At 39.6% G+C, this 15385-nt stretch overlaps 1 protein-coding gene across 1 annotated transcript in view; it reads left to right on the top strand.

Annotated features, from left to right (window-relative positions):
- The window catches only part of NOX3 (NADPH oxidase 3), a 61584-nt gene extending 47969 nt beyond the window's left edge, over window positions 1–13615 (top strand). The window contains exons 12-13 of the mRNA XM_073789315.1: window positions 899–1023; window positions 11872–13615. Coding sequence (XP_073645416.1) covers window positions 899–1023; window positions 11872–11998 — 252 coding nt within the window. The 3' untranslated portion in view covers window positions 11999–13615. The remainder of the gene's footprint in view (window positions 1–898; window positions 1024–11871) is intronic.
- Window positions 13616–15385: the final 1770 nt, after the last annotated feature.

The raw sequence follows: 15385 nt of genomic DNA, 5'->3' as shown, positions 1-15385 counted from the left end.
CCTCCCTACCCCTGGCTGCTTTCCTAGACTGATGTGAAGGCCAGCCGGGGAAGCCAGTCTTGCAGCAGGATCGTGGGGTAAGAGTTGGGCCCAGCAGGGTTGTTACCCATACTGCTCAGAGGATGTAAGCAACTAAAGCACCAAAGGGTAAAAACCCATGAGCTCAAGAGCTGTGGCGGGATCTGAGCAGAGCAGACACATATCCCAGGAGGTAAGAAGCAAGAATCCTTCTTACCTACCAGAGTTCAGCGTGGGCTGAACCAAATCATAGCAACTTAAAAAATCATCACTAGGCATGGCTATTCCCCAGACTCTTATTTATCGACCACTTGATGCCTGGGTGCTTTCGTGTAATTTGAAGGCACAGAGCTCCAGCCATGCCCCTTCCTAGTTCTGGCCACCTCTCTGCCTGCCAGACTCAACATCCTCCCAGCACTTGAACCTGGACACAGACCGTTTCACTCCAGTAGGCAGATCTCACCGTAAAATCCAGCTTCACCCTGGGCTTTTTCTATCACTTTAATCTGTCAGGGCCCTTCTCACATCCCCAGGATTTACTGTGAAGTGAATGGGGACAGAGCTAGAGATTACTTTTTGAGAAATTTGGCAGAAAAAAAAAAAAAAAGGAAGTAGCTTAGTGCTTGCTTTTCTTTACCCCTTTTTACCGTATTTCTCTCATCCTTTCAAGAAAAATCTTCTTTCCAGGCGCACGTTTCTGCACATCAACCACATAGAAAGCACTTTGTTTCAATAGTGCCCAAGGTAGACTACAAAGAATTTCCTATAAAAAGTTGTGTATTAAATCTACAAATGAGCATAATTACTTCATCCCTCATTTATTAGAGGTTCCTTTTCTTTTCCCTCTAAATGTCATCTGATACCACAATTTTTACTTTAGGCCTTTCACATAGCTTTACACTGGGATGAAAATACTGACGTGATTACGGGATTAAGGCAGAAAACCTTCTATGGAAGACCGAACTGGAATCACGAGTTCCGGCAGGTAGCCTACAGTCACCCCAGGTAAGGCAGCTCTCTCTCCTCCGCCTGTTGCGAGCCTCCGTGGAGAGACAATGCCTCCATTGCTGCTGGAATGGAAAGCTCTCGGGCACAAACTGGTTAATCTGCAGCAGTGGGCATCTTGTTTAGAGATAAAACATCCACCTTAGAAAAGGTGGTCATGGGATGTTTCAGGAACTACAAACCTCTGCTTAAGCAGATTACAACATCTGACAATTATCAATTCCATTGAAATTTTTCACACTTAAACCCAATCGAAGATGGTATTTCTTTTTTCTTAAATTTTATTGAAGTAGAGTTGATTTACAATGTTGTGTTAATTTCTGCTGTACAGCAAAGTGTCTCAGTTATACATATATATATTCTTTTTTATATTCTTTTCCATTATGGTTTATTACAGGATATTGAACATAGTTCCCTGTGCTGTACAGTAGGACCTTGTTGTTTATCCATCCTACGTATAGGAGTTTGCATCTGCTTATCCCAAACTCCCAGTCCTTCCGTTCCCCACCCTCCCTCCCCCTTGACAACCACACATCTGTTCTCTATGTCTGTGAGTCTGTTTCTGTTTCATAGATATGTTCATCTGTGTTGTATTTTAGATTCCACGTATAAGTGATATCATATGGTATTTGTCTTTCTCTTTCTGACTTACTTCGCTTAGTATGATCATCTCCAGGTCCAGAAGATGGTATTTCTTTTTCTTTTTTTTAATTAATTTATTTATTTTTGGCTGTGTTGGGTCTTCATTGCTGCACACGGGCTTTCTCTAGTTGCGGGTACTCGGGGCTACTGTTCGTTGCAGTGCATGGGCTTCTTATTGCAGTGGCTTCTCTTGTTGTGGAGCACAGGCTCTAGGCACGCGGGCTCAGTAGTTGTGGCTTGTGGGCTCTAGAGCACAGGCTCAGTAGTTGTGGCACACAGGCTTAGTTGCTCCATAGCATGTGAGATCTTCCCAGACCAGCAATCAAACCCATGTCCCCTGCAATGGCAGGTGGATTCTTAACCACTGTGCCACCAGGGAAGCCCAAGATGTTATTTCTTAAACTCCCTATGCCTTCAAGAAATCTTGGGTGAACACAGTTGACCTCTAATTACTCAACTGGAGAACTCACTTATGCCAGACTGTAAATTGTATCTAGGATATCCAGCAAAGCAGACAAAACTACTCTACAACCAAGCAGGGATTTGGGGTGGTAGTAGGGACCCAGGAACTGGAGTCCTAGTGCCTGGGTATAAATCCTACCTCTGCCGTTACCACCAATTTACCATGAACAGGTTATTTAACCTGGCACTGACTTAGTCCCCGTCTCTGTAAACTGCAAATAATAAAACTGTTTACCTCCTAGGCTTCTGTGAGGATTAAATGTGAGAATACTTATAAAGAGCCTAAAACAGTGCTTTGAGTTCAGTAAATGTTAGCTGCTATCATTAATATTATTATTTTAATTATTACTATTATTATCATTATATGTAGAGGAAGAAGAGCATTTGCTCTGGGACTATAAGGCAGGAGTGAAGGCTGATTCTAGAAGATTCTAGAAGATACTGGCTATGTGACCTTAGACAAGGCCTCATTATAAAACATGAATGATTCTATGCATCCACAGTGTTATTTTCATATTTTAAAGGTGCATAGTATGTTGAAGAGCTTTGTAAAGGGCCAAGCACTAATATAAATAGTTGTTGTTACTATATATCGCCTAAATCAGTCTTTGTTTTGAACCCAATCATCTAAAAATCTTGCAAGTAGCCTGTCCTAATATGGTCTTTGTTTAAAGAATAGTTTCCACATTTGAGGAAAGTCCTGGAGGGAGCAAGGGAGTGTGCCACATGAACAACTGGGAAAGAGCAAAAGGGCAGCACGTGCCAAGGCCCTGAGGCAGGATACACTGTTCCTGGCATGATCCAAGAGACCAGTGAGGTTGCGGAACACAGCGGTTGAATGAAAGAGTAGCAGGAGAAGGCATTTAGGAGAGACAACTAGGGAGTAGTACAGGTCATTTTATTTGGATTTTACTCTGAGAGGGGAAGCTACTTGAAGGATTGAGCAGAAGAGTGAAGTAATCCATCCATTTTATGTTTAATTGGATCCCTCTGGCTGCTATAAGAGACGAGATTGTAAGGGGCCTTGGACGGAAATGGAGAGGCCAGTGAGGAGGTGGCCTGGATGGGGGGGCCACAGTGGAGGTGCTGAGAAGCCTTTGGATTCTGGATATTTCTTGAAGGTAGAGCCAGCATGACTTGCTAATGGGTTGGATAGGAAACATGGCCCAAGCTAGAATGGAGTTCCCAACAGCCAAGATGAGGACAGCTGTAAGGAGTGGTTGGCAGGCATGGGATGTCAGGAGTCCAGTTTCTCAACATGTTTAGCTTTAAGTTGCCTGTTATACATCCAGGCAGGGATGTTGAGTAGGCAGATGAATATGAGTCAGGAGTTCACGGGAGAAGTTCAGATTGGAGATACATGCTTGGAAGGTGTGAGCATATAAATTGTGTTTGGGGCCATGAAACTAGATGAGATGGAGAAAGAAGCAAATATAGATTGATGAGCGTTCCAAAAACCACAGTATTTGGAGGATAGGGAATTATATTGTCTATTTGCAGGTTATGGAGTTCAATATATATTATTCATCACTATTTTATTTAATCATGTTGTTTAGGTCTTCTGTAGAACCTATTTTCTATCCATTTTATCAGTATTGAACCAGTAACAGTAAAACAAAAATCTAAGGTATTTCTGACTAATTTCTCATTTCCTGTGATTTCCCTGTTGTCTTCACATCTTTCCCCCCAGTTCTGGCATTGATGCTTTGTGGCCTTCCTTCACAGAGGTTATTGCTTCATTAAACTTTTTGTAGTTCCCTAGCATTTTTCTGCTCTCTGGAATACTTTTCTGGTGAATATTATTCCTCTTTTGGTCAAATTGGATGCTGTTTTATACTTTTTCTTATATTCTCTTTGTGCCAGAACTATTCTACTTTTTTTAAAAAAAATTAATTGTCACTGAATCTGTTAGACTTCCCTGGACCAGCTATTTGAAGGAGGTTTGGTGAGGAGGGAGGTGTGCAGGAGGGACCAGATGGCTGCCCAAGGTTCATAACCTATCCAATTCCAGTGGCTTCCTTTGTGTGAATTCACTCTGACCTAAACTGTCATGCGCTGTGAGGCCCCCAGCCAACCCTTCTGCACCCTGTGCCCAGGCAACCTTTGGGAGAAACCCTGGACCCCAAACAGTGTTCACTGCGGACACTCTGAACCCCTGACCACACCATGCCAATGTCAGCCCGGGGAAGAGACGGAAGGAGTGCTTGTGGGGACTTACTCCTGGTCTTGAATTGTCCTGAGAATAAAAGACTTCCAAAGGGAAAAGCCAAGAAAAGCTTAATCTTTGGCTTCAGGATTAAGGGAAGGAACGAGTGGACCAGCTGCACTACCTCTTCCTCACCTCGGGCTCAGCTTCAGATGCCCTGTAAGGCTGGCCAAGCCCCGTGAAGGTGGCCTTGGGACTCTGCAGGCACCACTCCTGAAACCCAGCTGCTTCATTTCACCTCTTGCCTTGACTCTTGCTGACATTTGGTCTAGAATCCAATTCTCGCCCTCCATCCGTCCAAATGTGGTGCTTTGAACCCATCCCGGCTTCTGGAGCCTCAGAATCCAGTTCCTCTGTGCTCCTTACTCAACACCCAGTCCTGGCTCCTAGACTCCCAGCCTCCTCTGAGCCCTGAAAGTCACCCTTCATCTCACACCCATCCAGTACTTCTCGTCCAGAGGCAGAGACTGGATTATTATATCTGCAGTTTCCTTTAAAAATTATAGGTCGAAAACTAACAAAATGTTACAAGCTTCTATGTTACAATCACATTGGTATTTTCTCCTTTTGGAAAAAAAAAATCTATTCATCTGATAAATGTTTTACACTCAGTTTTCAATTATCATGGGGTGAATGTTCCCACGTTGCAGGCTTTTGACACGGACACATAGATCTTGGTTTTTAAGTTTTATAGATGAGACTGCTCTTTGCTATGATCGTCCCTCATTGACTCCTGACATTTGTATTTGTGTTACACATGAAGTTTGCAGCCCAGTGGGAAGGCCTTTCAGATCAAACCATTTAACTACCTCCCTCCCCTCAGAAAGGTGTGAACCAGAAACACAGCATCAAGAGACCAAGAGTGGAACTGAGTTTGCACACACACTGTCTCCAAAATTATATTGCATCATGCTGAAAAGTGAGTCTGCCTGATTTTGCAGGGAGTGATGAGTACAGAAGAGCTTGAAGGTGGGAAAACTATATAGCTCTCACTTTTCTCGTCGCCCTTGTGAGGAGTGTGTTCATTCCTTTTCAAAAGCCATAATCAAAGTGTAGTACATACATGTACCTAAAGCCCAGCTGAATCTTTCAGCACAGCTGAAAACTTGTGGAATCTCTCTCTTCCTAATGGATGACTTCATCTCTTCCAGAGTAGAAGGAGGCCCCAGGATTTGGATGTCCCTGAATTAAGCCTCTATATCATACTCCCTAGCCCCAAATTCTAAAAATAGTGTATTTGTGATAGATTTAGACTCTAGAACACTGCAACTTGTTATATAGCTTCAACTTTCAATGTAACTAATATCAGACATGTGTAGGCAAAGATCAACTATCATTTTATCCATGGAATGCCAGATCCCTGGGAAGAGACAAGTCACCAGTAAAACACGTAGCACTACTCTTCCAAAAGACCTTTTAAATGTCCTCCTTAAAATTTTGTTTTCTGCTGTGTAAAGAAGATTTATGTTTAATGAAGCTTTTAATGAAGAAACCTCAGAAAGAGAATGCCAATAGAATCTAATTTTTTAAAAAGAAAATCTAATATTGAGAAGTATTTCAATATCCTGGCCTTTGTCCAGATATAAATAAAACACACAATTCAATTATTGTTCTGCACAAAGGACAAGGTCACATTAATTTTCCTCAAGATGGTTATTAAAGAGATAAACGGTATGTTTTCCCCTGATTATGTCAAGGAGATGTTTGTTCCCTCCCAAGCCTTCTTGGCTACTCTTATAAGACAGGTCTGTCCTGTCATTAGCTCAGATCTTTTGGCAAAGATGGGCCATAAAGAATTGGTGTATTTGTTCGTGGCCTCAGAAAAGGTTCTTTGTTCTTGAGGGTCTTTGAAATAGGCTCTCAACCATTTCTACTCATCAGCATGAAGCCAAGGATTCTTAGGGCTTACTCTTTTAAAAACATTTACCTGTTCACTTAAAGCTGGACTCTGTTCTTGTTATAAGAAGAAGGAGTTGAATCAAAAGAATAAAGGGAAGAGGGGCAAAAATGTTTTTTTTACAGAACATGAAAAACAGCACCAAAAATAAAGCTTGAAGGGAAGCAGATCAAAGAGAACAGTGCACGCTATAAAGGAAGCAGAAAATTGCAATAATAACAGTAATAGAGAAACAAATTGATGGGCATCAAAATGAAAACAAATAAGGAAAGGGAAAGAAAAAAATTAAAAAGAGATCAAAGACCAAGAGTAGAAAATAGGAAAGTATATTCTGTTGTTTTTATGTGCAATTAATTTTCGTAATTGTATCAGCTGTATTACAAAAACACAAGTATATTTTTAAAAGAAGATCAATAAATAGCAAGTGGATATGTAAAAAGTAAGTCTTTTACTGATACGGCCAAACTCACCACATGTGACAATCGTTGTATATTGCTTAAGTTAGACAAGCACAGAAAATTACTCTAAACACAAAAACAATGGAAATTATTGTCTTAATTAAAATAAATAGGTTAATTCAATACATACAATACATACCCTGATACCTATGTCTTATTAATCTTTAGAAATGTGCATCTTATACAAAAATAGAAGTTATATTTCATTTTTTGTAGATGTTCTCAATATGTTCCCAAGCTTTTGGCAAATGTTCAGAAAATCAGGAAATCGTTTCCAAGAAGGTAGACAGAATGCAAATAAATACATCTTGATCACATCTAGCTACTTTTTTGATAAACACACATTATGCGTGTACCCAGCCTTCTGGATTTGTAGATCAGTTGTTTTTAATTAATTGAATAAAATGATTCCATAAGACTTCAATCTTCGACCTTACGTTTCACATAATATTTATAGTTTGCCGCTTTTGACTTATCTACTAATAACTTCACCATGCCTTTTAGGCATAAAACTTTATGCAACTAATTACCATAAAAACTTTGAAGGTTTGGCCATTTTTCTTCATAACTTCAGTAGAAGCGTTTCTTTTCTCTTGAAGGAAAAAATAAAGAAGAATACTACCATTTGTTAGAACAGCACAACCCAGCCCAACTGTGAAGGAAGGTGCCAATTTACCATAAGATTGGGAGCTTCTAATCCATGCTGCATGAATGTATTTTAGACCACCCATTGTTTTCAGAAATGTAAAAATACCTTTATACTAAATCGAGTAAATGTGTCCATCTGGAACCACATTTGCTTGTGTGCACACCCTCCAATTCTCATTTGTACGTGCATATGTGCAAAATGTTTTCAAATGATATTTTTAAGAAATTAACATTCTGATTATAGCACACAAGTCTGCCTATCTAAAAGGATATCCTAAACATTCCTTACATGACTAAATTGTTCAGAATATTCAAAGAAATAGACTTAAGTGGAAATCCCACACAAAATAAATTATAGCTTCATAAGAAAAAGAAAGCCACCATAAACTTATGACTGGATATTATTAGCATACGTAAATATACCTTTGCACCAGAGGGCATCCAGCCCTCCAGTTATAATCAAGTGAAGATTCAACGAAAATTACTGGCACTCTTCCATTTGTGGCAGGTGGGATTAGGGAGGTGGGTGAGCACAGGGTGGATCTATCACTATGCTGCAAATTTTCTTTGGTGATATTATCTGTCAAATCATTAGATATGGCAAAAATATTTGGATATTTCTGGGTGACGTATATCAGTGTGAAGGTGTATATTTTTTAGTGTTTTATCAGAAGGGGAGGGGACAAGATTGGCAGAAACATGGCTCTACCATTCCCAGGGATCCAATACTACGAGTCAACTGCTTTCATTTCTCTCCCCTCTTTAACTGTGACATCCTCAAGGGCAGCAACTTTATCTGTGCTGCTCAGAGCCAAGCACAGTAACCAGCTTCAGCAAGTGAAGGGACCCCAAGAGGGATGAGGAAGCTAGGACAAGAGTGCTGACTCGCCAAAGAAGATGGAGTTGGTGGGAAGAGCTAGAGAAGTGCCTCAGCCGTGAGCAAAGCACCATTAGGGACGCCTGTAGCCCCTAATCAACAACTGAATAATTAGGATGCAGAGAAAAGTAGTAGAGCAGGCTGCTGCAAATCAGTTGGGAGATGGGTTTAAAAAAAAAAAAAAAGGCCAACACAATTATCATCTGTGGTTATGAAAAAGAAGGTGTTGTACAAAATATAATTATGTGTTGAATCTTCTGGAGGCATTTCTAATGAAAAACATTCTCTAGGAAAGATTAACCAGAAGTTGTGTCCATTGTCTGATACCGAGCTTGTAGCTCTTGTTGTCTCCTTTCTAAGCCTCCATAAATCCATGGGAAGCTTCTGTTTATCGATTTTATTTGCAGAATGCACTCAGGGCATAAAGTAATTTGATTTTTTTTAAATGGGGTTTAGGGTCTGCCCCTACAGGGTTATAACTTACCAAGCATAAAAGCCAACACAGAAAAACAAACATACAATTTAAAGAGAGCAGGGCTCAAGGCAGCAGAACCTGGGAAGCCAGCAAGATGGTGGGATTATTCCCAAGCACACCCACCCTCCCGTATATCTGCTGGGCGGAAATCTCCTGGGAGGTGACATTTTGGCTGCCTTTCAGGCATGGCATAGCTGAACTGTTTTGAAAAATGCATCAAGCCCACAAAAAAAGAGCACAATAGTTATTTAGCAAATAAGAGGGGGACAGGAGGATTTTCCTTATTGTTTATCAGAGCTAAAAATAATGCTGTTAATGTTAACCAGCTTTGCAGCTTGTGTAAAATTTGTCTTTTTCCCATGAAAGTCAGCAGCCCAGACTGATCGATGCCGCTAATGTTGTCCCTAATCCAGTGCCTCCCGGGTGTGCAAACTCTGCAGCTTGCAGGCTGTAAACTGAAGAATAATGCCTTGTGTTTTTATACTTCTTTTAGAGAGAATCTTTTTTTTTTTCATTCTGAGCAATCGTGGATAATTAAAGTTTATAGAAGAATTTTTTCTTTACCAACCCCATTAGGGTTCTGTTGCAGTTGTCCGTTGCCTCATAAAAGAAAAAAATGCTGCCGCATCTGTGCCTTAACCACTTTGTGGGGCTTCTCAGCTCCATGCTTCACAGTAAGCCTTCGTGATGAGAAAGCTCCGTACTTGAAACCACAAACGCCGAGGAGGGGAAGCAAGACAAGCAAAAGAATGCCATGTGTGGGGACAGTGATGCAGGGGAGCTAGTGAACCACTGGCCTTTCTGCCTTAGTGGAAGGTAGATAATGAATGGCCTTTGTGAGACTTTTTGGTCATTGCGTAACCATGACAGTTACATAAATACAGAAACGTGTGTACTCAGCTGTGTAATGTCGTAGCCACAACTTCACAAGAGGCAGGGTGACTGTGAACTGCTGCAGACGCCAGTGGTACACCTGGCAGCCAGCAATCAGAATCCTTTGAAATGGAGTCTTAAAGGCAGAGCATCAAAGAGCATCTTCACGATCTGCAAACAGTCACCATGGCTGCAAACGAAAGGGCAATCTTAGCCTGTTGGGAATGGGCCAGTGGGCAATCTCTTTGGTAACACCTACACTAATGGAAAAATATCACCACCCATAACAATGTCTTTGAATATAGATGCAAGGATGCCTCGGGGCAGCAGACTGCCCACTGGGAAGCGTTTTGCCTGACCCATGTATCATTCAAAAGTCCAGAGCTCAAAAAACCTAGTGCAAGAGTGCTGATTCCAGGAAATCTGTAACCACTGCTGGGTTAACAGCCCACATCGCACCTTGTGATCAGCCTCGCGGAGCAGGCAGACATCGTGTGGGTCATAACGTAAGACAGCGGTTCCCAAGAGCTCACCGTGTGCTAAGTCTGGTCTAACCCTCACGGAGGCACTAGGAGTTTGGCATAGAACTGTCCCCATGGAGAGATAAAGAAAGGGGGGCTTTTAAGAGATGAATTAATATGCCCTAAGTTTCCCAGCAGCGAAGTGGTGGAACCAGTAGCACTCTTAACCGTTGGGTGATATTTCCATAAACACCTTGAAAGTGCTTCACTAAGTCATAAACATAATTTTTCCAGTAGGCAATACTTTCTGAAAAAGTATTTTCTCGAATTTAGCCATGGGAATGATGTCTTTAAAAATAATACTTATACATTTTAAACATACTGTCATTTACAAATGAATCCACTTGATAAGTTCCTTTGAAGCTAGAGTTTGAAATGTAATTGAACCATCAATTTCTACCATGGATATTATGGTCCTGGAACACATAATTAAATGTGGATTCAGTACATGGCACGGAACCATATTAATATACAAGCTAAGAAGAATGAGACTATAGAGGCATTTCCCAACAAAAACGGTCTGAGGACGTAAAGGTGGTGCAGTGAGCTGGTCCCGGAGTCCGAGGAGTTTCTCTAAGACAGTGTTTCTCAAAGTGTAGCTCATAGTGCCATGTGCTTTAATGTCACCTGGGGGCCTTGCTAAAAATGCATTCCTTGGATTCAAGCCCGGGACTCTATGTTTTAATAGTCTGCCTAGATAACTTTTTGCACAGCAAAGTATGAGAACTTTTGATCCAGACTAGAGCAACTAATTAAGCTTGTGCCAGAGATTGCAAAAATACTACAAGGAATAGTTCAATGCAAGATAAGGGGAAAACATGGTCTCTACAAGTCCCTATAGAGACCGGCCCCTCCCGATTCCCAGAGACAACTTGAATGCTGGTGCTGACTCACTGTTTATATATAACGAGAGCTGTCAGTTGTGTTTACAAGGGAGTTGAGCAGCCCTGGGATAGTCAGTATACGCAAAAACACCTCTTCAACACTGTTTTCTGAAATGCCATAATTAGAGATGACAACTTTGGGGTGACTCCATTTTCAGGAATGTGATTTTCCTTTCCACCTCTTCTTTTTGACCTTCCTTGAAAAGTAAAGTAATTCCAAAGGGAGAGCTAAACTAAGTTGCTAGAACTTTTGTGTAAATGTTATCAACTATGAAAAGGCAGGGTTGAACAATAGTAATAACTAACACTTTTAAAACCTTTTGGAATGCATCATCTCATTTTGCTTTGGATAAAACATACCAAGTAGTCGTTATTATCTTGGCTTTAAACATGCGGAGATTGAGGTTTCGAGTCTTACTCAAGACCACGTAGATAATAATGAGCAGAGCCCTTCATTCATTCCTTCAACAAACAGGTATTGAGTGTCTACTGTATGCTGGATACTATTCTGAGTGGTAGGATTACAGTGATGAGTAAAACAGACCAGATGCCTGCTCTCAGGGAGCTTACATTCTAATCACCAATCCAAGAGGTGGACCAAAACTCCAGGCGTTACCACCTCTATATTGAAACACGCTCACCTGCCCTCATGGCCCCTGCCAGCCTCAATCTTCTTGGTCTCACCTACCTGTGTGATGCAGGGCATAACAGGACTCTGGGAACCTGTGGGAGAACGTGGTACTGAAAGTAGGAGAAAAGAGTCTAAGAAAAAAGGAAGTGGGTGGAGAAAAACAAATACATAAAGTCACAACCGCAGCTACTCACTGACTGTATCATTCTGTCTTGGCTCCTGGCTGGCCATGCCCTGTGTAACACGTTCTACCCTTGTCTTACCTCTATTGCAGCAGTAACATTGGAGTGTTCTTCTGTGGACCTAAAGCTCTCTCAAAGATAATTCAAAGAATGTGCCGCTTATATTCATCAGCTGACCCCAGGGGCATTCATTTTCATTATAACAGAGAAAGCTTCTAGACTTTGGAGGAAAACAATCCACCTGTTGTGTAAGTGGCTGCAATCATATAGGTCAAGAGTCGGGAAACTTTCCCCGTAAAGGGCCAAGTAATAATTATTTCATATTCCGTGGACTACATGGTCTCAGTGGCAACTACTCAACTCTGCCATTACAAGCACCAAAGTAGCCCCAGGACCTCAACAAATGGGCATGGCTGTGTTCCAGCAAAATTTTATTTATGGACACCGAAATCAAATTTCACAGTAGTTTCTTCTGTCATGAAATATTCTTCTTTTGATTCGTTTTCAACAATTTAAAAATGTGAAAGTCATTCTTGGTTCATGGGCTGTCCAAAAAACGGTGGGCCAGATTTGGCCTGTAGGAGGTAGTTTGCTGAGCCCTGATATAGGTCATCTTTCCCAAGCTTGTTTTCATGCTTAACAATATGTCCAAGTGGAGACCAGCATGGCTGCTTGGCTCGAAGCCTCCTTTAGAAGTCATTTCAAATTTCATCTCCCTGATGGCAGAGACATCTGTCTTGTATCCAAACCTGATCTTTTCTGCTTTAAACTTAAGCTCCTTTGTGCTTTTTTTCATCCTCTATAGATCTGAGAAATCACCAATGGAGGTTATCTTTCACAAAAATCCTTTCTATACTTGAAAATGATAATAAAATCATCCTTTACCTATCCCTTTTCTAGTCCAAACAATACTGAACTCTTAACTTTTCAGCCTAAGATATATACCCTAGCACTTCAATCATTCTTGTTGCCCTTCTTCAAATCCATTTTCATTTCTTCACATCCTTTTAAAATGTGTTGACTAAAATGAGACAACGTTCTAATCTAAGCATGACTAGTAGTGGCTAGAAGTGTGATTCTTTTTAGAGCTTGTGTGACGTATGCTTTTCAATACGACTAAATTCTGTTTGCCTCTCCTTTTTTCCTTCCTTCTTTCCTTGATTCCACATTCTTTCTCACTCTCTTTTAACAAATATTTTTCATTACTATCACATTTTGATCTATGATCATCTTGACACTTACACCCCAACTCAACTTCTGCCCCACAAACATACTGGGATTTTTTTTTTTTATATACTCACACTGAGCCAGTCTTTCCATGCCATGCAGCTCTTTTACCCCCAAAGTGCTCACAAAATAATCCTCATATCGTATAGTTTTCTCTACTATTATCAATTGTTTTTTTAGAACTTTTCTTTCTAATATTTCGAGATTGTTTTCAAGTCTAGCACCAGTGACTAATACTGGTATTTAGCTCAGTAATATCTATAGATTTAATTAGTGATATCTCAAACCTTTTGTTTAGATGTTCAAGTTTAGATTCTTTTGTTTAGATTCAAGTGATCAAATCCAAAGAACTCCATCATGAATTCTTGTAACTGCCTGTTAATGTGAGCACCCACTTGGGAATACGTTAGTAATAACTAGCCATTGAGAATGGCACGTCACCCTATACTTTCTTAGCTTAACAATAACATGTCATATACAATGAAACAAAAGCATTTATTGAAATGAAAATAGACTGTTTTACAAATGCTTCTTATCTTTGTAGACTGCCATTTTTTCATAGAACAGAATTAAATTGGTATGACATGATTTGTTTTTACAATGTTAGGCAACCACGTAAGCTCTTTCAGGTATTTCTAAATTATAAATTGATCATTTCCTTTACTTTATCCTCAGATATTAATGTTGATTCTATAATTTCTAGGGTATATACTTAACTATATTCTAGGAAAAAAGTTGGGTATATTCCCTGATGTCTCAAATATTATTTCTACTAATTTTGCACTGGAATTTATTAGTATCTTTAAGTATTCCTTGGTGAATATTATTCAAACTCCACTAATTTTAATATACCTAATCTTTCTATTTATTTCTCCATTTAAACTTGATTCAGGCTCTACAACTAGGAATTTCTGCAGTCAAATGTATATATCTAAAATCTTTAGCAGGAAAATTAAATATATTAAAAGATTTTCTCTTGATCATATTCAGTTATTACTTTTCTTTCCCTGTCTATTTGTAAATAAAATGCACTCTCTGGTCAACTAATTTTGTCTAATAAGTATACTTGTCATTAAAAATAGATTTCAATCTCTGTACATGTCTCTTAATTTTGTTATAAACCTAAAACTGTTCAAAAAATAAACTTAAAAAAAAAAAGATTTTGCTTCATTTTCTAAAATCTTTGCTGTTTGCATCGCTTTTTAGTTTTGAGCTTTAGGTTACTTCTCTACATACGATGTAGAATCTGACCTATCTAGATAGAAAAATTACAAAAAAAGTCAGTAGATTTCTTTAATGCAGCAATAATCAAATAGGAAATGTGGATTTTTTTTTTTTTTGCTTTACAATGGTGTGTTAGTTTCTGCTTTATAACAAAGTGAGTCAGTTATACATATACATATGTTCCCATATCTCTTCCCTCTTGCGTCTCCCTCCCTCCCACCCTCCCTATCCCACCCCTCCAGGCGGTCACAAAGCACCGAGCTGATCTCCCTGTGCTATGCGGCTGCTTCCCACTAGCTATCTACCTTACGTTTGGTAGTATATATATGTCCATGCCACTCTCTCGCTTTGTCACAGCTTACCCTTCCCCCTCCCCATATCCTCAAGTCCATTCTCTAGTAGGTCTGTGTCTTTATTCCTATCTTACCCCTAGGTTCTTCATGACATTTTTTTTCTTAGATTCCATATATATGTGTTAGCATACAGTATTTGTCTTTCTCTTTCTGACTTACTTCACTCTGTATGACATTCAAAGTAGAAACAAAAATGTAGCAAACATAAATTTATTTAACAAGAATTATGCAAGATGACTTGATAATGAGCAAATATTTACAGAGAGAGATTTTTAAATGGGTAGAAATAGCATGTTCCTAAATAGGAATATTAAACATACCAAAAATATTGATTTGTTCCAAATTAATTAATAGGTTAAATAAAATTACAATCGAAATTTAAATTCTCTTTAAAACTTTTTGAAATGGTAGATATGCTAAAGTTTACCTAGGAAAATATATAAGCAACAGAGAAGCAAAACCATGTGAGAAAGAAAAGAGCAAGCAAAGGGAAGAAAAGAAAAGAGGAGAGGAGAGAAAAAAAAGAACAGAACAGAAAGGAAGGGAAGAGAAGGAAGAGAAAGGAAAAGAAAATTCAACATCCAGAGCATCACTGTAAAACAGAAGACTGTAAAGTAACCAGAGAGAAAATGCTGTTACTTACAAATAAACAAGAATAAATTGGACAGCTGCCTTTCAGAAGCATCAGTAGAGACCAGATGATACTGAAGTAATATCTTCAAAGTGCTGAAGAAAACAATTGAGAATTTTGTGTTCAGTGAAATTATTGGTCAAAAGTGAAGGCAAGGGCTTCCCTGGTGGC

This window comes from Tursiops truncatus, chromosome 12 (assembly GCF_011762595.2).
Source record: "Tursiops truncatus isolate mTurTru1 chromosome 12, mTurTru1.mat.Y, whole genome shotgun sequence".
Lineage (NCBI taxonomy): Eukaryota > Metazoa > Chordata > Mammalia > Artiodactyla > Delphinidae > Tursiops > Tursiops truncatus.
This window is presented reverse-complemented; position numbering and strand designations above follow the sequence as displayed.